A 26,970-nucleotide genomic window follows, 5' to 3' on the forward strand; every position below is an offset into this window, starting at 1 on the left:
TCTATAGAGAACTAGAAGAATTTATAAAATCCACTAGCCTCAAAATGGACAGAAATGCTAATACTATAGATCTATGTCTATACTGGTTGTCTGTGAGATTCTCATACATCAGTCTAAATCTGTAAATTGTATTTTAAGAACATTGTCATGTGGTATTACTGAATGGTGGATTAAAACATATTATGGAATAGTCAGAACTCATCAGCACAGAGGAAAACAGCTCACTGGAAAGGGGCCCAACGGAATTTTTCTGCAGTGATGAGATGTTCCAGTGTCTTGAACAGGGTTATACATTGGTGCATTTTACCATATGCGGCCTATACTTTGATTTTTAAAAAGATTTAAAATAAAAATTATGCCACTGGAGATTTTTAAAGTATATCTCTCTGCACTCTTACATAATTACAAGAAGGGAAGGACTTTGTTAGGCACTCAGGTTTATTCCATGATCTCTTTGCTCTAGTTACCCATAAATGATGGCAGTTTATTCCACAATGGTAAGTGCGTAGTGGCAGAAGAAAACAGTTGATCTCTAATGTGTACATTGTCTTTTCTCTGATAGCTGCCTGTTTCTGCCCAGTCTGGCCCCTCATAATGCTCCTACAAACAATGCCGTCACAACAGGTCTTACCGATGGGGCCGTGGTCAGCGGCATTGGTTCTGGTAAATAGTAACTTTCTTTGCTCATGAGATTCTTTCTTTTTTAGTAGATTATATTTTATTTAGAGTTTATTGCCTTCTTTTTAAAATGTAAATATTAGTCCACACAACTCTTTCATTGTTACTTTTCAATTTTTATTTTAGGTGAAAGATTCTTCCCTCCTCCATCTGGCTTAAGCTACTCTAGCTGGTTCTGTATTGAACATTTTAGTTCTCCTCCAAATAACCACCCTGTCAGACTTCTTACTGTTGTGCGCCGAGCAAATTCTTCTGAGCAGCATCATGTGTGCCTTGCCATCGTTCTGTCAGCAAAAGACCGATCTCTGATTGTTTCCACCAAAGAGGAACTACTCCAAAACTATGGTCAGTATCTGTTTCTTTTTGCTTCTTGTGATAATTAAAAGTATTAAGTTTCACTATAATAGTCATCCTTAAAGTCCAGCTGGTAATTCTTTTCCAATTTAAATTATTTTAGAATAGAACAGGTTATGAAATGTTGAATATTGTTTACCAGTGAATTTTAAGGCACTTTCAAAAGAGAGTTAGATAGAAAACAATGGAAAGAATTCCTAAAATAAGGATTCATTTCTACTTGCCAAGAAATCACAGCTTTTGCTAGGAAAGCAGATTGCTTGTTTGATATATTTTAGTAAGGATTTTCATTGGCCACGAATTCTTCTTAACTAATGAATATTCATCGAGCACCTGCCTACCATATGTGCCACTCTGTGCTAGACACAATAACATATTAATTACTTTATCCATCACTTACCTTCAAGGCTTAATACATACCATTTAATAATCTTAATTTCCTAATTCTCTCCAACATGCCATAATGTTACATTGCTATCCAGTAGAGGTTCAAACATAAGACATTCGTGAGGATCTTCCTAAATGATGTGAATAACATAAAATATAAATCTCAGTTTACTGAATGTTCTTTGCTCTGAATATAAGCATTTGTAACATAAATACACCTCTTCTTTATTGTCTTCTAAATTTATCTTTTAACTGACCAAGTAATACCACGTATTGCTTCACATGTGGTTAGTATTCAAATATTAATTTGAATGTTAGCTCAGTTAGATTGTAAGGCCTCTTTTCTTAGTATTCTTTATGACTAGGACAGAGTAAGCAGTATAACTGCTTTAAAATTCTTCCTAGGACACTCCCTTTGATCCTGTTGATGTTTTCCTCCTAATCAAACTGGTTTTCAGTCTTGCCGTTTGGGAGACCCACTCATTCTTGCCCTACATCTCTGACCTCTCTTTTTCAACTTCCTTCAACAGCTTTCTTTTCCACCCAGGGTTTCATCTTTAGTCGTTGTATTCAAACTTCTCTTCGTGAGGAAAAAAAAACAACCTATCTTTGTTAGCTTTAGGTCTTTTTAATCCCAGGGATTCCAAAATTAAATTTTTTTTTTGTTTTTCTGTGTCCCATGCTTTCTCCTCATATTTTAAATGCAAATTAGACATCTTCATATGAATAGTCTTTCTGTAAACAACTCAAACTATAATGTTTCTTCTTTATAAAACCTGCATCTCTTTCTCTTTAACTGTCTTGGTAAATGACACCCCCACCACCAGTCAGCCTAGCTAAAAACCTCAAGTCTACCCTGATAATACCACCCCTTCCACTAAATCTTACTGAACTATGCTTCCTTCATATTTCTTGAATCTTCCCTTCCTCTTATGCCCACTGTCATAGATATTATTCAGTTTTTTTATCACCGATCTGGACTTCCAAGATTTTAACTCTTTGTTTTTGTCTTTGTCTAGACAAAGAAAGAAGTAGAACTATATGCTCCTACACACGATCTGATTTATTACCTTGGTAATCTGGGCAGCTCTGCTACTTAAAACACTTAACATATAATGTAAAAGTATGAATGAATGAATGAATGAATGAGAAGAAAAGGAAAATAAATATGGATGGCTTGAAAGGGAAATAACGAGAAAAGAATAATAATGGAGAGGAAAAAGGATAGAATTTAATGGAAAAGTTAAAGAATGGATCTAGGGATATTTCATTAAACTAGGAAAATGTTTTCTAATAACTATCATTTTCATGAAATGTAATTTATAAGACTACTGTAATCCATATATCACTATGAATTACAGTAACAGATACATTAGTTATAGATGATGTTACTACTACAAGGATCCATCCTCTGAATAGCTGCAGCCCTTTAAGACACGTAGCTAATTAAGAGTTGTCCAAAACCAGTTGGCTCACCAAGATATCCTGACATACCACTGAATGCTGGATATGGCTTAGTCTCAGCCTGAGTCAGAATGTGAAACTCCCAGAAAATTTTTGTAGGTAAAATCTTCTACAGTTCTGGAGAAGATTCAGTCTATGAACAGGAAAGGGAAGAGTTCCTAGTTTTGCCCATACTTTTGATCTTTTCTTTCACATCCTTTGGTCCATGCACTAGACCTTTCAAAGCTGTTTGACCCTGCTTTTCACCTAGTTTCTTCAGTTCTGTTCCTATATTAGGTCACCAATTGATAAGATTCTGTATTTCTTAACTCATCAATAGATGTATATTTTGTATTATCATTTTAAAATCTTGGCATTTCAGTATATGTTGATACTTTAAGATTCGAAAAATATATGTTAGTATTTTATTTGTAATTCTTTCTTCATATAATTTAAACTTTTAACTTTTAGTGTATTTACTTGTATGTGCTTATCCTGAAAAATGGTGGGTCTGCTTTAAGTTACATGGTTACAGATTAGCTCTGGTAAAAAATTTTTGGGGGGTGGGTGGGTGGAGGAATTTTTAACATCTGGATATATACACTGTTATCTCACCCCTTCTTGAATGTTTAGAAAAGTTAAATTAATTTTTAATTAGCTTAACATTAAGATTGAATTAATATTTTTTTAAAAGATTTTATTTATTTGACAGAGAGTAGGGAGAGCAGGAACACAAGCAGTGGGAGAGGGAGAAGCAGGCTTCCCGCCAATCAGGGAGCCCCATGTGGGGCTCCGTCCCAGGACCCTGGGATCATGACCTGAGCCAAAGGCAGATGCTTAATGACTGAGCCACCCAGGCGCCTCTGAATTAATATTGACCCATTATTTCCTAGCATGATCAGGCAACATACTGGGTAGCAGAGAGAAGCCAGATGAGAGTCAGGAAGTGATTGCAGAATGTTAGGAAACAATCAGAGTTGTCTGGTGAAACAGGAAACTTGAACCAGAACACCTTTCCGTGTAGCCACTGTGGAAAACAGTATAAAGTTTCCTCAAAAAACTTAAAAATAAAATTACTATATGATCCGGTAATTCCACTACTGAGTTATTTATGAAAAGAACACAAAAACATTATTTCAAATGATATATGCACCCCTATGTTTATTGCAGCATTATTTACAATAGCCAAGATATGGAAGCAACCCAGGTGTCCATCAATAGATGAATGGGTAAAAAAGAGGTGGTATATGTGTATATACAATGGAATATTACCAGTAGAAAAGAATGATATCTTGCCATTTGCAACAATATGGTTGGAACTAGAGGGCATTATGCTAAGTGAAATGAGTCAGCCAGAGAAAGACAAATACCATATGATTTCCTTCATATGTGGAACTTCAGAAACAAAACAAAAGAAGCAAAGGGGGAAAAAGAGAGAGAAAGAGAGACAAACCAAGAAACAGGTTCTTAACTATAGAGAACAAACTGATGGTTACCAGAGGGGAGGTGGGTGGGGGCATGGCTGAAATAGGTAAGGGGGATTAAGAGTATACTTATCATGATGAGCACTGAGTAATGTACAGAATTGTTGAGTCTCACTCTTTTGTACACTTGAAACTAATATAACAAACCTTTCCATTCCATAAATCACCCCCTTACTACCAGCTATCATCAGGCAAGGGTCAGGGCAGTACAGCCACAAACTGAGAACATATAGTTGGCTCTTTGTGTCCTTGAAGAGAGCATATAGCAAGAGTAAAATTTTTAATTTTCTAACCAATTTTCTAACCAGTTTGATTACAATGCTGTAATCAAATGCATGGCAAATGAGAGTTTCAAAAGAGCTTTCATAACAGATCATGACATATAATAACTAGTCTCTTTTTGTTATCTCTTGTAACTTTATTGTCTATTTATTTTGTATTTTATCAACTATTATAATTTTATTTGATTATAACTATATATTGAGCAGAAGAAAGCAAAATACATTCCAGGTTTTACTTCTTGCTACAGATAAAGTTATTGAATGAATAGGGCATTTTCATTTAAATCATCATTATTATTTTAACATAAAGTCAAGATCTAGATATGAATAAATTGTTAGAATGAGGATGTTGAGTTTTTTCTTTCTGCGCTTTTATTTTAGTTGATGATTTTAGTGAAGAATCCTCTTTTTATGAGATTCTGCCATGCTGTGCCCGCTTTCGATGTGGAGAACTTATAATTGAGGGACAGTGGCATCATCTGGTTTTGGTGATGAGCAAAGGCATGCTGAAAAACAGTACTGCAGCCCTCTATATTGATGGACAGCTTGTTAACACTGTGAAGGTAAGCATACTTGTGCTTGGAAGTCTTAACCTGCTTTACAAGAGAGTTGGGGGGGGGCGGGGGGGTGTTGGCAGGGGTATATTTTAAATTGCTGTCTTAATTTCAAATTGACCCTTATTACCCATTTGAAAAATATGTTTAAGAGTCATGTGGCTGGCTAATTCCTATCACTTGATTAGAGAAGAGAAAGAAGGGGTTACAGAGTACTAAAGAAGTTAGTGAATATGTCAGCGCTTGAGCCAGTTTGCTAAGTGATTTTTCACAACAGAAAAACCAGTTGAAAGATGCCTAAATAATCTATGAGCACACTCTTTTGTCACTTCATTATTGTTACGCATTCCAGTAGACTCTATATTCCTTTGGAGCTGGAATTGTTTTTATTCATCCAAATTTGTTTTCAGATCACCCAGTTAGTCCCTGATAATAATAGTAGGTGTTCCCTTACTGTTTGCTGAATGAATGAGTGTATAAATATTACTCTAGATATAGGTATATGGTATTCAGAAGAACGGCAAGAGAGTTGAAATAACCAGTAAAGAATCGTAAGTTCCTTTTTTCTATCAGGATGAATGCCTCTGGTTACTTCAGACAGAACTCAGGTAGCAAGCTGTTAAAATGCTTTAGCTATCTAAAAGATAGTATCCATTTTTATAGAGATTATGTCTTGAAAGAAGCAACAAAAGCAAAGTTTGTCCTTTTGTGTGAATTAAGTTTAAAAAACAGTGAAATCGGCAGCTTCCTTGAATGCATTTCCTGTTAATGATACTTTATTGTGACATTGTGTTTCAATAAGATAAACACTAAAATGCACTCTGTGGGAATAGTCATTGTTTCTTTTGTACACATGATTGCATTTGGAATGGGCTTGTGGATTCTCTAGTAGGTTGCTCCTTTGTTATTTTTAGTATTATTTAAAATAAAAATGTCCTCAGCTTCTAGAATTGAGAGGTAGATTTATTATTGATACATTTACATCATTTTCATCACTGTACCTGTGAGGAGTCAGTGGTCTCGTGAAACCACCTTCAGGCTGCGCGGTGGTCTGCACACTCACACTCTTAAGGTCACCAGGAACTGTTCTGTAATCTATGGAGTGATAGATGTAATCTGAAGCCAGGACAGTGGTACCACAAAATGTCCTTCATACCATCAAGTGATAGAAGCGGCCTCTACCACAAGAAACAACTTGACTTCATTATCTCTTATACTCTAATCACATACTTATTATGAATGAATTAATGATAGTTTTGCACCTTGTCAGTAAACACTAGTGTAATTTCAAATCTGAGAATGTATTTTACATTGAGATCATGGGTGTATAAATTACATAATAGCTGTTAAATTTTATAACTTTTATAGCACTTGGCCCAGTATAAAACACTTCTCATGAATATAATTTTGACAGACTCACGTTGGTTACATAACTAATTTCAAGACTACTTGAATTCCATAGGTGGAAAGCTCTGTTTTTATATCAAACCAAAAATTTCATAACTTTTATAGCACTTGACCCAGTATAAAACACTTCTCATGAATTTTGACAGACTCACATTGGTGACATAACTAATTTCAAGACTACTTGAATTCCATAGGTGGAAAGCTCTGTTTTTATATCAACCCAAAAATTTCATAGAAGCATCATTAATTTGATATGCAAACCATCCTGATAGTAACAGAATCCCTCTATCTGTTTCCCTTTCTTACATTAGATAGTTTATCAGAGAGTTGGGCAATAACAAATTTCCATCTTCCACATCACATTCCAGAATCTTGGCCTGCCTCATATTTTTTAATCCAGCTGCTTTTGTACATTTGTAAAGTTGCATGACTTTAGGATACTGAAACTATACACAAAAAGTGGTTTATTTTCCTGGTGAAAGTGGGGGATTTTTGGTTCTATCTCATACATTTGCTTTCATTTGTTTTACAGCTGCATTATGTTCACAGTACTCCTGGGGGTTCAGGTTCTGCTAACCCACCTGTGGTCAGCACAGTCTATGCGTACGTTGGCACTCCACCTGCCCAACGCCAAATTGCTTCATTGGTTTGGCGCCTGGGACCCACGCATTTTCTGGAAGAAGTTTTACCTCCTTCAAATGTTACTACCATTTATGAACTAGGACCAAATTATGTTGGAAGTTTTCAGGCCGTATGTATGCCATGTGAGTAACTTAATGTATAAAACTTAGCTCCTGCATGTAGATCCATGAATAAGTGTATATACACATTTGTAGATAGGGTGTGGATGGGGTTGTACATTATGTTCATCTTATAAAAAGAGCCTTTTCCTTCACTCTTCTTCAGTGTGATACTATTGACCACTCACTCCTAGTCCAAATGCTCTCCACTGATTGTGCTGTACTTTGCTGAGTTTTGTCTTCATGCCCTGTCACTAATTTTCTAGTTTCTCTGATTGGCTCCAAGATATGTATGCTCTCTAAGAATCTAACCACAACCTTCTTCTCTTTCTATAATTTCTCTTATTAAGTAAGCATCTTAAAGTGTATCTACTCTGGTTGGAGGAAAGAAAGATGTTTCCAGAAAACACACACACACATATATTTTTCAGGTTAGATGAATTAACATCAGTTTTCCTCATCCCTTTACTCCTAGAGTCCACTTCTTATTATCCTTTCTCCCAAAAGAAATTTAGAGTCAAAGGAACTGATGTAAGTAGTACTCTTTCCAAGTGATGTTCTCCATCCTCTTGTTCTCATTCTCCTGAAGTTCTCAGAAGCATTAGGACAAGTGTGGTGTAAATGATGATAACCCTGTAGCTAAGTAATTTGTCTTTCGCTCATGTTTTTTTTTTTTTTTCTTTTTTAAGATTTTATTTATTTATTTGAGAGAGAACGCACACAAGTGGTGGGGAAAGGGAAAGGGAGGAGCAGGCTTCCTGCTGAGCAGGGAGCCTGATGCGGGACTGGATCCCAGGACCCTGAAATCGTGTCCTGAGCCAAAGGCAGATGCTTAGCCAACTGAGCCACCCAGGAGCCCCTCTTTCACTCATGATTCACACTTAAGCCATCTAGCTCCGAAACTTGTGTTCTTAACTACTCTGCTATGTTGTTTAGAAGAACATAGAGAAGCACATATGGGGGCATTCACTGGAGAGGAGACCTAGTGTTACAAAACATACAGGCATTCCACTCATGTTCATGCTCTTTCTCCTTTGATCCTAAGGGGAGAAATGTGTGATTTCTTTGCTAACAGTTAAAACTCGTTTCCTTTACATTATGCTATTTGTAAAGCCCATTTTAAGAATAAAACTTGGAATGTAAAGGTCTACGACTAGGTGGTTTTCTCTATTTTCTGAGAAGAAATAAATGAAGAGCTGAAAATTTAAATAAAACAGTTTTTCAGTTTAGTTCTCATGCTCCACTTTAAAAGATTTTTGAGTTTACCCACTTAAAAATGATAGAATAAAAAATCTGGGTTAGGATAAGGAGAAATACGATTTTGAAAAGGATCATTCTTCGTTTGAAGGTAAAGATGCAAAGTCTGAAGGCGTAGTCCCATCTCCTGTGTCATTAGTGCCAGAAGAAAAGGTGTCCTTTGGCCTCTATGCACTCTCGGTGTCTTCCCTAACGGTGGCAAGAATCCGGAAAGTGTACAACAAGTTGGACAGCAAAGCCATTGCTAAGCAGGTAAGCAGGATGATTCCCCCGGAAGCTGTGGCGGGTTCTCCCGGGAACGGTGTTTCGGAGCGTTGTTACGGGGACCACCAAAGTAGGAATAGGCACTGAAAACAGTGCCTTTCCTGTAGTGCTTGTATTTGTTTTATTTGGCTTTGGATTTAGGCCAAAACATAATTAGATACTTAATTTGGAAAAGTGAGAATTTCCTTCTCTGTGCATGATTTATATTCATTCTTCTTTTTTTAATCGGAATTAAGAAATTGAACTGCAGAAAACGAAAGAAAACAATTGCTCTTCTTAAGGCTATAACTTAACTTTTTTCTGGATCAGCTACTATATGCCAGGTACCATCTTGCTTAGGACACAGCAGTGGATATAGAGAAAATTCCCGCCTTTATGGCTCTTACATTGCAGAGGAAGAGATAGATGATAATAACTAAAGAAATAACCTAATCATAGGTCATGTTCAAAGGCAAAGAGTGCTCTGCAGAAAAATAAAGCAAGGAAGGAGAAATCCATCAGCTTATAGTGTGTTAAATAGGATGGTCAGAGGAAGCCTCACTGTGAAGGTGGAACTGGAGAAGACTTGAAAGAGGTGAGGCAGTAAGCCATGAGAATACGCAGAATGGGATACGGGCCCGGCACAGGGTGGGGGGGTTGTCCCAGTGGTGTAAGTGCTAAGGCCCTGAGGAAGGTCCATGCCTACTACAGAGCAAGTGAGAGAAGACCTGGGTAGTAGGAGAGGAACTCAAATAGGTGATGGGGCTGGACTGCTAAGGGTTTATAGGCAGTGGGAAAGGCATTGGCTTAAACTAAGTGAGATGGGGAGCATGATAGGGTTCCAGACCTAATGACCGAAATGTTAGCCAGGATGACTATGACCTCTGTTGAATAGACTGAAGGGGGACAGACAAAGGTAGAAGCAAGGAGACCAATTTTATAATAATTCATATGAGCGACGATGGTGGTGAGAACTGGGGTGATAGTAGTGGCCATGATGAGAAATGATCAGATTTGAGGTATATTTTGAAAATATAAGCCAACAGTTTTTGGTGATTGGGTGTGAATCATGAGGGAAAGAAAGGAATCAAGGATAATTCCAAGTTTTTTTGCTCTAACGGGGAGGAAAATAGGGTTGCTTTTTCTGATTTGGAGAAAACTTCAGCAAGAGTAGTTTGGGGAGGAATTCTGAGAACTGTGTTTTGGAAAAACTTGAAAAGCATATTAGACATCTTAGCAGAGGTCTCAGAGCCATTGGAAATATGAATCTGGAGTTCAGAGTAGAGGTTTGAACCATGGATGTTCAGAGGTGGTATTTAAAGCCACAAGACAAGATGCTTTCACTGAAGTGTGGATAGAGAAGAGAAAGGTTACAGACTGAGACCTGGGACATCCAGTACTGTGGAGCTGGGGAGATGAAGAACCAGCAGAAAACAGTGAGGAGTAGCAGCCAGCAAGAAAGGAGAAAAACTAGGAGAGTTTGATGTCTTAGGATTGTGTTAGCTTTGAAAGCACATTATGCATTTATATGTGTGTACACGTGCAAAACTTAACATTTCTTTTCTGTAGGCATGTTTTATCTATAAACACTTGAATAATTTATGTGATGTTTACATGGATACGAAGTAAAGCTAATATTATGTTCACTGATCAGAAGTACTGTGAGGCAGCAAATGATAAGAACTTGTAAAACCATGACAGTTTCATTCAGAAAGACCTCTGAAGCTATTTCCAAAGACACCCCCCCATCTTTATCTCAGTAGATTGTATTTAACTTACTTTCTGTGACTTTCTAACCATTGGAAGAGCTTGTGCATTTTTAAAAAATGAATGCCCATGTTTTTAATATTCTCATATGGGGAGAAAGAAATGATAATGTTACTAATCATGGTTTTTTTTTTTCTTTTCCAATCAAAATGTTCAGATTGTTCTTCTATAGTTACCTTTTATTTCCCTTTCCTATTCTTCAGTTAGGCATTTCCTCCCATGAGAACGCCACTCCTGTGAAATTGATACACAATTCAGCAGGACATCTTAATGGACCTGCACGGACAGTTGGGGCTACTCTGATTGGATACTTGGGTGAGTCAGATTGTCTTACTGTTTCAAACTTCTTGATTTGCCTTCAACTCTGCATTCACTTTCCTCACAGGAGGGGAGGTGTTTAAATTCATATTTTATAGTGTTCTTGTAATATTTAGAGATTAGTGTAACAATCTCAGACTCCAGTCAACTTTAAAAATCATACAACCTTTTTAAAAATCCCATGAACTTTTTCCCTCTTTTGTCAGCACTCATCAGTGCCGACTACATACTTCTGTGTAATTTCAAGATAAATTTCACACTGCATTTAGGGATAGATGTAAAGACTTAGAAATATTGGTGGTAATTGCATCGCTTGGTATAGAAGTGGTGGCACCAGGAGTGCATCTGTTGTTTGGAAGTGAGCTAGAAACGAGAGCTTGGGCATATAAACAGTGAATCCAACTACAGTAAAAGGTAAAGCTGGTGGACGGTTCTGCAGAGCCTTATACCTGACGTATGCTTTAAAAAAGTTGACTTATTTTGGTTAGAGTCCTGAGACATAATCCAGTCACATCACCCAAAATTCAGAACCAGCCATTATATATTTAATGTACAAATCAGTACATAATATTGGTTCTCTTTTAGATTAACAAAAAGTGAGTGTTCTGTTGGTCAGAATCCTACATGTTTATCATCCTTGGCAATTTTTATTGTCTCAGTGATGTGCACATATCTTAACTTTGGTTTTCTTCTTTAATCACATTGCATTGACAAAACAGTTTTCCTAATGCTAATGCACAGGGTAGTTTTTCTTTATTCAGTTCAGCAAGTATTGACTGAGCTCTGCTCTATGCCCTTTGCAAAAAATATAGCAGTACATGGTACAGTAAAAAGAGCAGTGAGTGAAGAGTTGATTTAGGTTCTAGCTCCTCTTCTTTTACTGTGTGGCATTATGCCAGACATTTGAGCTCTTTCAACTTTCTTATCTATAAACTAGCAATGTTGGCCCTAATGACTTTAGAAGGTAGTTTTCAAATTTTAGTACCATAATATATGCAAATATTATGAATACTGCAAAGCACATAGAAATATAAAATGCATATTAGTTTTATTTTTGGAAAACTCAATCTTGATTAGTAGGCAGACAACATTCAAACTGTGCCTTTTTTTAAATTTTTTTTATTTTTTATTTTTTTTTTTTTTAAGATTTTTATTTATTTATTTGACAGAGAGAGACACAGCGAGAGAGGGAACACAAGCAGGGGGAGTGGGAGAGGGAGAAGCAGGCTCCCTGCAGAGCAGGGAGCCCGATGCGGGACTCGATCCCAGGACCCTGGGATCATGACCTGAGCTGAAGGCAGTCGCTTAACCAACTGAGCCACCCAGGCGCCCTGTGCCTTTTTTTTTAAAAGCAAGGTTAGGAACATAGATGCGAGTTTTTTTTAGTGGACATGACGTTAGTTCTAGTCCTCTCTTTCCACATGATGATACTCTTCTGGGGTCACTGATGTACTGTTACTCAGGCTACGGAACTAGGAAAAGCTTTGAGTAATGGCGAGTGATGTGCCTTGCTTGGCTTATCTTGGGAATACTTGGTCCTTGCCAGGATGGCATCCACATCCCATTCCCCAATTCAGAATTAGGGTGCTGTTGCCCTCCCCAGGTTTATCCCCCAACAGTACCTAGTCAGGCATTCTCACTCACCTCAGAAATACATTCCCAGGGTCTCTCTACTTTTCCTTTATGTTGCCCAAAGCTACACAGTCAAAACCTTTGAGCTTGCTCTCAAACCCCAGCCCTTCTACTCACTTCTTTGCTCCCAGCTCATCTCTGAGTGTATCTCTTAGCATTTATTACCTTCCACATCTGACCTTGAATTTTTTTTTTTTCTGGGAATTCTTGTTTTAGGATAGAGGTGGTTTTTCTTAAAGTATAATTTAAAATTAACTAAATACTTCTTAAGATGATTTATTCAGTTCTTGTTAACGTGGGGAATTTAATTATTTTTCACTGTCTCTTAATCAGGAGTAAGAACATTTGTCCCTAAGCCTGTTGCCACTACTTTGCAGTACATTGGCGGAGCGGCAGCCATCCTGGGCCTGGTGGCCATGGCTTCTGATGTGGAAGGGCTCTATGCAGCAGTCAAGGCCCTGGTTTGTGTGGTCAAGAGTAACCCACTAGCCAGCAAAGAAATGGAAAGAATCAAGGGCTACCAGGTTTGTTACCGTGAAGCTTCACCTTCACTTCTCTTTGCGTTTAAAAAAACCAAACCAAACCAAACCAAAACACAACTTCTAATTTTCATTGTTCATATTTTTTTCAAACTCTGGAAGAATTATTTCATCCAAGTAAACTTGAAAGGTCACTGGTTTTTAGTAAAAGTAATGTATTTCAGGTGAGATTATGAATTGTTTATTTTGGCTCAAACTTTTTATCCTATCTCATCAAATCTCCCTTCTTAAACTCTTGAATTAGGCTATGTAATTTCAGTTATTCAATGATTTCAGATATATTTGCTAGTTTGGAGTTATTTTTCCCTATGGAAATAAGAGTGAAATGAAATAGGGTCACATTGCCAGCTACTCTAGAGGCTGCCAAATCGGCAATAGATCCAGAGCTTTCCTCGCTTTCCTTGTCTCTCCCCTCCACACCCAGTCATCTTTTACCACCCGTCCCCCTTTACTTACCTAGGGGATGTGAGAGCCACCATATAATACCTGTGCCATTGCTAGTCCTGAAAACTCATCTGGGATTAAAAATAGGCAGTGTTCACATATCCGCAACCTACTAGGTTTCGGCAGAAAGTTATTTGTCAGAAGAGAAACAAGTATTTGGAGCAAGATTAAATCCCTTTAGTGTAGATGAAGTGTAAATGCCTTCTCTTACATTCGCTTCATTGGTAGTGAATAAACTTTTTACTATACTGTTTTCTGTAGATTTAATCACACTATTTTGGTAAGTGTTATTTTACAAAACTTTCAAAATGATTATTGTGGCATTGCTTACCACATTTCGTGAAAATACACAAACCCTCTAAATGTTCCAACATTATGAGAATGACTAATAATTCTATAACCATTCCAGAGAACATCACTGCAACCTTTGCAGATTGTAATTATGAAGACTATGGTGCAAAAGAAAAATCTTTGTAATAAAATGTTATGTGGAGAAAAAGTAAAAAATTATATGCACATGATGACAAATATATGTGAATTGGAAGGGTTTATGTAGAAGATATTTTAATGATAGAGATGAGATTACCCTGGTTTTCAGATTTTCTCTAATGTTATATTATCATAATAAATTTAGAAATCAGCTTTCTGTCTCAGGAATTGCTTTACACAGAGTTCTTCCGTGTGTGTGTGTGTGTGTGTGTGTGTGAGATATGATTGATCAATGGACATGTGGTATTGCTTTCTTTTAGTTGCTGGCGATGCTGCTTAAGAAGAAACGTTCCCTCCTTAACAGCCACATCCTCCATCTAACGTTTTCCTTGGTGGGAACTGTTGATAGTGGACATGAGACCTCCATTATTCCAAATTCAACTGCGTTCCAGGATCTACTTTGTGATTTTGAAGTATGTATATGAACACTAACTGGTAATATACAGTCAATGAATCCGTTTCTTACTCTGTATGTTGATAGAGTTAACTTTGATTAAACAATTTTTGTCTCTAGGATGTGTTTAAATTTTATAATTTTATGATGCTCCTATTAATGTCATTAGTAAATTAAAAAAAATAGGGTAGTGATGGGGTTTCTTCTCCCCAAGGATATTCCAGTTTACAAGTAGTGTAGAAGTGAAATGGTGTAAGGCATTTATCTAACTATAGCTAATTTGCTCCTTCCTCTGGCATTGCAAGCGGCAAACATACTTTCATCAAATAATTCTAATAGAAATTTTTCCTCCATAAATATGAGCTATATTACACCTGAAATTATGGTTAATAGTAAGTAGCTGCGTAGTAAACTATCATTTATTTTGTCTAAATAATAAGGTACCACTTAATCTCACATATCCCTTTTCCATTTAACTTCCCATTCACAGTACTTTGCATACTCACTATATACTTTACACACACACACACTCTATGCTTTCTATCTGTATATGTCTCCTCTGTGGGGCTGTAGGCGTCATGTGTGCAGAGGTCGTGTCTTCGTCTGTATTCCTACCACCCAGATTGGTGCCTAGTACTAAGTGTTTGCTGGCTGTAATGTCTAGGCCGCAGCTCTTCTTCCTCAGGACTACTGTAAGCTCTGTCTTGTCAGTTATTTTGAATCCCAAACAAACAGGCTGTATGCCCTAATTGCTCTCCTGGAACTTTATTTGAAAGCATATTAGCAGCCTGGCCCATACTCCGTCTTCAGTACCCACAGCTCGGGAGCAGATGCTGCAGTATCTCCCTCCTTTTTTTTTTGGTTAAGATTTTATTTCTTTTTTTTTTGAGAGAGAAAGACGAGCAGGGGGTAGGGGCTGAGGGAGAGGGAGAAGCAGACTCCCCATTGAGAAGGGAGCCCAACGCAGGACCTGGGATCATGACCTGAGCCGAAGGCAGATACTTAACTGATTGAGCCACCAAGCGTCCCAGTGTCTCCCCCTTTATGCAGCTCCTGACTTCTCTTGCTAGCCTTCGGGCAGCAGTGTCCTGGCTCCTATATCTTTCTTACTACTTTCCCCATAATTTTCTGGCTCCAAAATTTTCATTATTTTTGCCATAAACATGTCCTATTTCTTTATCTTTTTTTTAATTTTTTTTTTATTTTTATTTTTTAAAGATTTTTATTTATTTATTTGAGAGAGAATGAGAGACAGAGAGCACAAGAGGGAAGAGGGTCAGAGGGAGAAGCAGACCCCCTGCTGAGCAGGGAGCCCGATGCGGGACTCGATCCCAGGACTCCAGGATCATGACCTGAGCCGAAGGCAGTCGCTTAACCAACTGAGCCACCCAGGCGCCCCAACATTTCCGTTTTTCTGTCCCAGCAACACCTAAACTGAACTTAACATCCTTCCCCAAATTAGTTCTTCCTTCTATTTCTATTAATAACACCACCATTTCCCTAGTCACCGAGGCTTGAATTTGAAAAATCAGCTTTCTTCTTCTTCCCTGTTTATAAACAGTCTGAAATTAGGTCCTATAGGCTGTACTTCCATATTTCCTGTAGTTGACCTTCTTGTTTCTACTTTTATATCCTAGCCCAAGCCCTAATCATCTTCTTTTACCTATTAGGATAACTATCACTTTTTTCCACCTTTCCTCAACCTATCCATAGATCTTTTGACATTCTTTCTAAGGCATAATCATACTAATCATTCACAACTTCCAGTGATTTCCCTTCCAACACAATAAAGTATTCATTTCTTAACCTCATATTCAAAATTGTAATATGCAAACCTCTCATTCTTTTAGAAAATACCTATTGAGCATCTTTGAGCCAGGCATTGTGTTAGGTGGTAATGATGTGAAAATAAGAGTCCTTGCCTCAAGGCGTTTAATCCATTAGAAGAGAAGAACAAATAAATAGACCATTAAAAACTTGTGAAAGCACAGAGATAGAGGTATGTAGAGAGAATTATGGGAGTACTAAGGAGACCTACTTAATCAAGCCTGGCTTTGTTTTCATCTGGAAATGGAAACGTTTAAATCATGGGTTATCTTTAGTTTCAGGTGTCTGATTAAAATCTGATACACAATCATCAGAAATTTAGTTGCTGGACAAATTTTGGCTTCATTTTAAATTACCTTGCTAACTTTATGGCATTATATAGCATCCCTAATTACTGCAAACCATAATAGTCTCTAAATACTTTTAATTCAACCTTATTTTTAAAACAGCACTTGACAGATATAAGTAAGGTAATGGTAATAGAATTACAGGCATTTTCTTTTTAGTAGTTGTTCGAGAATTTATAATAGACATCTATAACAATTCAGTCTGTCTTCGAAGTATATTATACCACTTTACCCATAGTGTAAAAACCTTACAAAGATATACTTTGATTTCTTCCATCCTGTCCTTCATGCTATTAGTGTCCAACATTTTATTTATTTATTTTTTAAAGATTTATATTTACTTATTTAACAGAGATAGAGAGCACAAGTAGGCAGAGCGACAGGCAGAGAAAGAGGGAGAAGCAGGCTCTCCGTCAAGCAGGGAACCCAACGCGGGGCTCAATCCCAGGACCCAAGGATCATGACCTGAGCCGAAGGCAGCCACCCAACCGACTGAGCCACCCAGGAGCCCCCGCCTTTTTTTTTTTTTTCCCCAACATTTTATTTCTATATGTTTATGATCTCCACAGTACTTTCTGTATTATTTTTGCTTAAATAGTAAGTTATCTTTGAAAGACAATATTAAAAATTCTTTCATACTTACCCACATATATAATACTCATGCCATTTTTATTCCTTTGTGTAGATCCAGATTTCCATCTTATTCTTCTAACTTGAAGAACTTCCTGTGTAACATTTTTCATAGTGCCTGTCTGCTAGCCTTAAATTCTCCCATATGAGAAAGTCTTTATTTTTTCTCTTTTGAAGGGTATTTTTATATAGAATAGAATTCTAGTTGACTTTTTAAAATTCTTTTTAATGCCTTAAAGATGTCCGTCACTCCATTGTCTTTTCTATGTTTCTTCTGCTTGGGGTTTGTTGATTTTTCTAGATCTGTGAGTTTGTCATTTTTATCAAATTGGAGAATTTTTAGCCATTATTTCTACAGCTATTTTTCCTGGTGCTCTCCCCCAACCTTTTCTGGACTCTAGTTATACGAGTGTTAGATTGCTTGATTATTTTCCCACAACTCACTGATGCTGTATCTAGTAATTACTTTTTAGTTCTTTTCTCATGCTTGATTTTGAATAGTGTCCATTGTTGTGTATTCAGGCTCACTGAATTATTTTCTGCAGTGTTAATTCTGCTGTTAGTCCTATCGAGTGTAGTTTTCATTTTAAATATTTTACCTTTCCTCTGTGGAAGTTTATTTTGGATCTTTGATTACTTTCTATTTCTCCTCCTCATCTTCGTATTTTTGGTTACATTCTTTAACATATGGAGCTTTTTTTTTTTTAAGATTTATTTTTTTTAAGGTTTGTTTGTTTGTTTATTTATTTATTTATTTATTTGAAGAGAGCATGAGTGAGGGGAGAGGGAGAGGAAGGGAAATCCTTAAGCTGACTCGCTGCTGAGCACGGACCCTGATGTGGGACTCAGTCCCAGGACCCTGAGACCATGACCTGAGCCAAAGTCAGTGGTCTGCCACCTAACTGACTAAGCCACGTAGGTTCCCCTGGAGCATATTTTTGATAGATTTTTGAAAGTCCTGATAATTCTATCATTTCTTTCATTTCTGGGCTACGTATAATAATTGATTTTTTACCGCCTTATGGATCATATTTTCCTTTTTCTTTGCATGCTTGGTAATTTTTGATAGTATGCTGAATTTTACGTTGTTAAGTGCTAGATTTTGTTGTATTCCTTTACAGAAGTATTGAACTTTGCTGTGGTATTGTAGTTATCTTTTCGAGGCACACTTTTAATATTTGTTAGAGTGGACCTAGAGTAACCTTGAGCACAAATTTAGCCCCACTACTCAGGTATTTCACTTCCTGGGCCTCTACCCAACTCCCCATGTATTTTTTTTTAAGATTTTTATTTATTTGAGAGAGAGAGAGAATGAGAGAGAGCACATGAGAGGGGGGAGGGTCAGAGGGAGAAGCAGACCCCCTGCCGAGCAGGGAGCCCGATGCAGGACTCGATCCAGGGACTCCAGGATCATGACCTGAGCCGAAGGCAGTCGCTTAACCAACTGAGCCACCCAGGCGCCCCCAACTCCCCATGTATTAAGAAGTCTGCATGCTCTTTGGTGGGAGTGCAAACTAGTCTCAGACCTTTGTAAGTTCCAAGAATTGTTTGGTGTACTCTTCTGCAGTGACTGATTCCAATTTTGGACCCCATATGAGATTCCAGTCATTCAGTCTTTGTCTTCAGGATGCAGCATTCAGTATTCATTCTATTCCATATGCTCTGTTCAGTATTCAGTAATAAAAGTCAGTCCTTGATTTCCAGATAAGTTTTCTATACATTTTCCCTTTCCAGTTGTTTACTCTAGGAGGGTAATTTCCATAGCAATTACTCTTTTATAAACAGAACCAGAAGTCTTACATACAAGCGGTTTTATAGGGCTTCACCCTATATTATATTCAGTTAATTATATAGGTGAAATAAGTTCTGTGTGCTGCATTTATGTTTGTTGGATAATCATTTGGGGTATTTTTTTTAACCCTAAATGTACTACTATTCTTTATTTTTATTGTAGGTTTGGCTCCATGCACCGTATGAACTTCATCTTTCCTTATTTGAACACTTTATTGAACTGCTCACTGAGTCCAGGTATTAGTTAATATCTATGTAGTTACCTGTTCAATTATAGAGGACATGATAGCATGGCCTTTATAAAGTCTTCTTTTTCTTACAGTGAAGCTTCAAAGAATGCCAAATTAATGAGGGAATTCCAGCTGATCCCCAAATTGCTACTGACTCTTCGAGATATGTCTTTATCCCAGCCTACCATTGCTGCTATTAGTAATGTGCTGAGCTTCTTACTACAAGGTTTTCCCAATAGCAATGATCTGCTCAGGTAGTGAAAACTTCTGTTACCTGTCTGTTTATTCACTGAAAGTACCAGTGAGGTTAAAGTGAATGAGATGAATGTAATTGATTCTTATGCCTGTGTAATACCTGTAATGTTAGTATTCAGGATATTTGTAAGGCACAAAAAATATGCATGTTTCAGTATCTTGTCTTTATATAGCAAAACCAGTTGTTGCCACTAGTGAATAAGAAAATACGTAGAACTGAGCCCAACAAGATTTTTGTCCTAGACATAAAAGCGTTCAGTATAGGAATTCTCGGTTCATCTTCCCTAAGCCCTGCTCCTTCTCAAGGGTATGTGCCCAAGCATGTGTGCGCACACATACGCACGCCCCCTGTCGTGGGCATGCCATCTCTTTTATTTATTTATTTTCCATCACCCAAAGGGGTGTTGTATGTTCAGCCTTTTGTATGATGGATTATTTTGCTGCTAATGAGAAATGGCCGAAGGCATATTTATGGATTATCTGTAGAATAATTTTAATATCTACATGATAATTCCCATCTTAACTGGAAATGGAAGGAAAACGCTCCTTAACCAAAGTGTTTTCCCAGCAGAGAATTGGTTAAACAATGTGACCACTTCTCCTGTAAGTGCCCAGGTATAACAGGTGAAATCACACTGACTGATTAGAATATACCCAGTAGACTAATCTCTAAGCTGTGTAGCATGTAAATCACTCAGTTTTATATTCATTTACCCTGAAGACATTTTTGTAACGTGGCAACAGATTTAAAACTGGAGTTTAAAAATTATTTTGGAGATTAGTGTTTGTTATTTAACAATATTTGTTTAAAACTTATTCTGGAACTATAATGATCACTTTGCTAAAATTATCACTGAAACCTATCAAGTTTTTTGTTTTTAAAGAAACTAAAACCCAGAGATGTTAAGCTACTTGCCTCAGGTAGTAAGATTAAACACTGATAGAGCCAGGATTTTAACATTACCTGTGTTTCCAAAACCCAAGTTCTTCATTACTAGGCTACATATAGATAATGTTAGGACACTGATTTGGATCACACTGTTTGGTTCTTAAAAGTATATTAAAGGACTCATATTTCTGGAGAAATATTTTGCCCTATGTTTTAAAACATTGTAGCATATAACGGGTTAATTGCAATGGTCGAGAGGAAGTAAAACAAATACAGTCATCTAGAGGTGTCACAGTAAAAAATCAGATAAAACAAGAAGTACTATTTTTTTTTCATTTCTTTGTGTTTTATTTCTTTTTTTTTGTTTGTTTATTTGTTTTGGGGAAAGAGAAACTTGAAATCTGTAACTTTTTTCTTGTATTTAAAGGTTTGGCCAGTTTATTTCTTCTACTTTACCGACATTTGCAGTTTGTGAGAAATTTGTAGTTATGGAAATAAACAATGAAGAAAAGCTTGATACTGGTGAGTCAAGAATGGAGCTTGAAAACTAATTACTATGCCCTGTTTTCTGGCATAATTTAGAATTATATGTGATGCTATTATATTACTTCTCTCCTTATATTACTTTTCATGGTCTTGCACAGATGTATTTGTCTTAAGTCAAGCCTGTACAGTATGCAGAAATACAGAATTACCTATGGAATTTAATAAGGTGTGAATTTTACTTAAAAACTAGAATCTTTCCTGGAGATGGGTAGAGAGATGGGTGAAGTAAGGAGGATTAAGAGTCCACTTACCTTGATGAGCACTGAGAACAATGTGTAGAATTGTTGAATCATTGTACACCTGAAACCAATAAAATACTGGATGTTAATTTTACGTAAATTTGAAAACAAAAACTCTTAAAGCAGTAAAAAAGAAAAGTCATAGGGATGAAAGGTACAGCTTAGGGAATATAGTCAGGGATACGATAATAGTGACCGAGGTAGCTCCACGTGTGATTGAACATAGCAGAGCATACATAGTTGTAAAATCACTGTGTAAAAAAATTAAAAATAGAATAAATTAATTAAATCTTTCCTATCAGAGGATTCATAGCAGTTTTCCTTTAAATAGCAAAATATTCTGTGATTTTTGAACATTGATTAATTTTTTAAAATACATCTCTTCAGAAACAGATACTTGCTATGATGAATTATATCTATATAACTTACTTTCATTTTCCTATTAAATATTTAGTAGTCACTTAGGGAAAAGGCATTTTACTAGAATCAGTTTATGTAAGTATAAAATAAAAATAGTCTCAAATTGTGGGATTCTGGGCCCATGATAACCACTTTTTTTTTTTTTTTAAGGTTTATTTATTTGAGAGAGAGAGAGAGAGACCATGAGCAGGGGGTGGAGCAGAGGGGGAGGGAGAGAGAATCTCAAGCAGACTCCCTGCTGAGAGTGCAGCCTGATGACATGGGGCTCAATCCCAGGACCCTGAGATCATGATCTGAGCTGAAATCAAAATTTGGATTCAACTGACTGAGCCACCCAGGCGTCCCCACCTTTTTTTTTTTTTTCCAACCTTTCTTCATTTGGTACATATTTTTCCCCCTCTTTTCTGTATTTTTCCTTTTATATGTTCTAGGATAGGAGATTTGTTTGGAAAACATTGAAAGAACCTTTTAGATTGACTTGTAATTAAATTCACAATATCTTATATTTGTCAGCATTATTTACATTATTATCCTGTTACTTTATTCCAAAATCATATCACATAAATGACTTCCCTTGGGCTACTGTTCACATGGACAGAGGAGAAGTAATACTGCTGAATCAGTGCCTCACAAAGGTGTTCTCCATGTTGGCTACACCATCTGGGGCACAGCCTCTCTGGTGCTTCATGAATAAGAAGAGAAAGTGTTATAATCATGTTTTTCAAAAGAGAACCTAAGATTTGGGAGCCTCGGTGATTTCCTGCAAATTATAGCAGAACATAAGGCTGCTTCTGACCACTCATCTACTGCCTACTCATTTGGAACAATGTTGATATTTCTTTGGTAAAGCAAAGCAGTGGATGAAAAGCATAAAGATAAAATCAATGTATAACACTTACTGAGTGCTTAATACCTGCCATGCACTGTTTAAGTGCTTTTTATATTCTTGTAACAATCCTATGAAATAGGTATTATTGTTATCCTAGTTTTACAAGGGAAGAAACTAAGGCCCAGAAAGATTAAGTAAAAGAAATTTACCTGAGATCATGCTACTTGCGTTTGAACCCAGGTAATCCAAACTAACATTGTAAGCTTTTTAACCACTATGTTTTACTACCATATGCAAGGATTATTTCTTAGCTCTGAATTAATATAAGCCAAGTAAATAGGTATTAGCGAAAGTCCTTTAAAAATCTCAGAAATATATAATGCTTATTTCAAATATAAAAAGAGGTAAGAAAAATATTTCTCTAGTCTATATTTCTTGCTGGCTGTTGAATTCAATTAGCACAACTAGTGTAAAATTTTTTTTGAGAAGAGCACAATAGTGGAGATGTATAAATTGCTAAGTTTATCTGTTGATCTGCCAAGTTAATGAGACTAATATTTTCGTCACTTTCTTGCCATTTGAATTAATAAAGTCAGAAGTACATTACCGGTCTTGTTAGTATAGGACATTTGCTGTTTACTTGATATGGACTGAAGACTATATTAACTATAATATGATCTAAAAAATTAAAACCATAGTTTTTTTTATTTGAAGTCATTTATACAGCATTCAGGATACACCTACAAAAAAGAAAATGACTTGAATAATAATGCTGAACAGCAATATAATAGTCAGTGCAAAATAAAATAGCATAAAAGTGTAGTGCAGTGTGGAAGAAAACAGCAGTCTGAGTGGGAAGAAGTTAAGCTAAAAATTCAGAGTTTATTGTTTTACATTATATTTGAAAATTAGGGGTAGCAAAACTGACAGTGAGAAAACTAGACATAAGTGTAAGGAGAATTTTTCGTTTCTGTGTGGATCGCCATTTTACTGAAAAATAATTGAAAAGGAAATAATTGAAAGGAAGTAATCTTTATCTCAATTTAGGTTGTATGGTATGTTTTTAATAAAACAATTTATAAAATACCAGTCTTACCTCTTAGAAGAGAAGGGAATCTGGAGTTCCCCTTGGTAAGCTTGAAGGACCCTTCCCAGTGGCAAAATTAGCAGTTTAAAAGACAATGTTTAAAGGTAAAAAGAATCCCTTTCCCAAGCAAGTAAAAGCAAATGACTATGGTAAGTCAAAGTTTAGCCTGAGCTTCAATTCTAGAATAAAGGAAGGCATGGGGATTGTGACTTACCAAGCCATAGCCCATCATGTCAGGCCTGGACCTTGAACTCTGCGCCATGGATGCCCAGTCCTGTGTGCTTCCAGCACTATCCATTGAGAACCATAAGCTCTCTGTTTTCTTCCCTTTCTTTTCCAGTTTCTCTGTGCATTTGTGTGCCTTTATCGCTCTTCTATGCTATTTAATTCTAAGTCTCCTTTATGTATTACATTTATTGAATAGTTTATGCTTCCTATTTTTCATTTTTAAATCTGGTAAATGTAACTGTTTATATCCTTCAAAACGAAACTGGAAATTAAGGATTTGGATTGTTATTTTTATCCATGTGACTACTTTCACTCTATTGGTGGCAGGTAAATATGTAAGAAAGGTTTACAGCCTTTTATAACTTGTTTAGACAATGTCAAATATAAATGAACAATTTTCAGGATTCTAAAGAGAAGTGAGTTAATGAACCCTTTTGCTTGTCCACTTTAGTGGAAAGTACTCCTAGAGAAAATGTTTTCTAAAAGATGTATTTTTCAGTGAGATTTCCTAGGACAGTGTTGTATATTTTATACTGTGTTATCTACTAAGGCAATTTAATGTATATTTTTTCATTGTAGGAACTGAAGAAGAGTTTGGAGGTCTTGTATCTGCTAATCTTATACTTTTGAGGAACAGACTTCTAGATATCTTGCTAAAACTAGTTTACACATCTAAAGAAAAGACAAGCATTAATTTGCAGTAAGTAAAATTTTCTTAGAATTGATGGTACCAGGTGCTATTACTAGTTAATTCATAGTAGAGAAAAGAAAGAATTGCTATTGACTTTTTTTTTTTTTAAAGATTTTATTTATTTATTTGACAGAGAAAGACACAGCCAGAGAGGGAACACAAGCAGGGAGAGTGGGAGAGGGAGAAGCAGGCTTCCCGCTGAGCAGGGAGCCTGATGTGGGACTCGATCCCAGGACCCTGGGATCATGACCTGAGCCGAAGGCAGACGCTTAATGACTGAGCCACGCAGGCGCCCTGCTATTGACTTTTAATAGATTTTTTGAACCCTGCAATTTATAGTATCTTGAGAACACAACCTAGTCTTTTTTTTTTTTTTTAAAGATTTTATTTATTTATTTGACAGAGAGAGACACAGCGAGAGAGGGAACACAAGCAGGGGGAGTGGGAGAGGGAGAAGCAGGGTTCCCGCGGAGCAGGGAGCCCAATATGGGGCTCGATCCCAGGACCCTGGGATCATGACCTGAGCCGAAGGCAGACTCTTAACGACTGAGCCACCCAGGCACCCCTAGTCTTTTTTTTTTTTTTTTTTTTTAAGATTTTATTTATTTCTTTGACAGACCGCGAGAGAGGGACCACAAGCAGGAGGAGTGGGAGAGGGAGAAGCAGGCTTCCCGCAGAGCAGGATCCCAGGACTCTGGGATCATGACTTGAACTAAAGGCAGATGCTTAACAGTTGAGCCACTCAGGCACCCCGAACAAAACGTAGTCTTACTTTTTTAAATTTTGAGTCCTAATCCTTGAAATTAATGTTCTGTTTTTGTCTTCTTAATTCATCTGCCTTTAAATAGAGCTTGTGAAGAACTGGTCAGGACACTGGGTTTTGACTGGATTATGATGTTTATGGAAGAACACTTGCATTCCACCACAGTTACGGCAGCCATGAGGATTCTTGTTGTGCTACTGAGTAATCAGTCTATCCTCATCAAGTTTAAGGAAGGACTCAGCGGTGGAGGGTGGCTGGAACAGACAGATTCTGTCTTAACTAATAAGATCGGAACTGTATTAGGTATGGGACTTAACATCAGCTGCTTTAAAATAAGCTCTCTTGTACTCTTGTATTTTGTATTTAAGTCTGATCAAAGCTTATACTCTTCAGTTTATCTGACAGTCATTAAGAATCATGAGTTTTTTAAAAAGATTTTGAGAGAGAGAGAGAACAAGTGAAAGGGAGAGGGAGAAGCAGACTCCCTGCTGAGCAGGGAGCCCAATTTGGGGCCCCATCCCAGGACCCCAAGATCATGACCTGAGCTGAAGTCAGACGTTTAACTGACTGAGCCTAACTGACTGAGCCACCCACATGCCCCAGAGTCATGAATTTTGATGAATGAACAAATGAATAAAAAGCTTAGGTTCACATTTGGCTTTTTAAATTATAAATCAAATTGAAGTCAGACACAGGATATTAAAGATGTGAAAACTCAAGGGAATTCCTTATGATCTTTTTGTTCTATAATTCCCTTTCTGATCTATAAGTAGGTAATTAGCAAATTATTAAAACTAAATTAATAGTATTTTGAGTGCTAATTCTGTGCCAGTTACAAAAATATTTTCATTTTCACAATAACTTACTTTCACAATAGTCCCATGAGGTAAAAATAACTGTCATACCCATTTTAGAGATGAGAAAACCAAGGCATAGGGGTGAAGTCACTTGTTAGCTAGGAAGTGTCAAAAATTGAATCCAGGTCGATTAGATCCAAAACCCGTGCTTTTAAGTTATGTTATATTGCTTCTCAAATATTTAAGCTCAGAGTTTTAGCCAAAGTTCCCTATTGTCTGCTTGCTAGTTCTGTGCTATTTTCAACATGGAACTGAGCATTTACGTAATATTAGAAGATTATAGTTTCCTATGTTAGATTCATTTGAACTGCTGTATTTCTGTTCATATTAATGATCTTATTTTGGAAATATATATATTTAAAATAATGTTTTTATTGAAAATTATAGTCATTCACTTCTTAAAGTATTTTTAATTCAAGCATTTTAAAAATATATTTGTCTTTATAACATCACGTTTTAAAATCATATGTAATTGTATTCTAGAATAAGCACCAAGAATATATGTTTGCCCTTGTCAATTAGGGATCCAAATTGAATATGTAATTTATCTATTAAAAAAAAATGTAAAAGCATCAATACCTAGGTGCTGCCTGCACTGCGTTCTCAAATATCAAAGAAAATGATAGGAAGACAGAGTTTTTACCATGTAAGATTATTTTCTTGTTATTTCACATTGGAAAATATCTGAAGAAAGTTTGTAATGAAGAAAGGAATTCACTGTGAAATGATTTCTCAAGAAAATTGTTGGCTTTAAAATGCGTATTCTAAATTATCATTCTATATACTTTTATGATCTAAAAAATCACTATTTTGCATTGACCCTAGGGGAGGGATATAGCCTACAAATGTTATTATTATGAACAGTTTGGTAGCAAGGGATTTCACTTATTGACCTTAATGATAGCTGCTAGGAGTGAATGTGAGTTCTGC

General features: G+C 36.6%; 1 protein-coding gene across 7 annotated transcripts in view; it reads left to right on the plus strand.

Moving 5' to 3' along the window:
* Nucleotides 1-26,970, plus strand: part of WDFY3 (WD repeat and FYVE domain containing 3) — a 262,976-nt gene that overhangs the window by 157,004 nt on the left and 79,002 nt on the right. For all 7 annotated transcript variants that reach the window (XM_035004604.1, XM_035004607.1, XM_035004606.1 and 4 more), the window contains 13 exons: nt 563-663; nt 805-1,023; nt 5,009-5,190; nt 7,121-7,352; nt 8,677-8,837; nt 10,799-10,910; nt 12,879-13,069; nt 14,278-14,430; nt 19,170-19,243; nt 19,329-19,490; nt 20,808-20,902; nt 24,309-24,429; nt 25,269-25,486. In XM_035004604.1, coding sequence (XP_034860495.1) covers nt 563-663; nt 805-1,023; nt 5,009-5,190; nt 7,121-7,352; nt 8,677-8,837; nt 10,799-10,910; nt 12,879-13,069; nt 14,278-14,430; nt 19,170-19,243; nt 19,329-19,490; nt 20,808-20,902; nt 24,309-24,429; nt 25,269-25,486 — 2,021 coding nt within the window. The remainder of the gene's footprint in view (nt 1-562; nt 664-804; nt 1,024-5,008; nt 5,191-7,120; nt 7,353-8,676; nt 8,838-10,798; nt 10,911-12,878; nt 13,070-14,277; nt 14,431-19,169; nt 19,244-19,328; nt 19,491-20,807; nt 20,903-24,308; nt 24,430-25,268; nt 25,487-26,970) is intronic.

Source organism: Mirounga leonina, unplaced genomic scaffold (genome assembly GCF_011800145.1).
Source record: "Mirounga leonina isolate KUSES-001 unplaced genomic scaffold, KU_Mleo_1.0 Mir_129, whole genome shotgun sequence".
In the NCBI taxonomy this organism is placed as follows: domain Eukaryota; kingdom Metazoa; phylum Chordata; class Mammalia; order Carnivora; family Phocidae; genus Mirounga; species Mirounga leonina.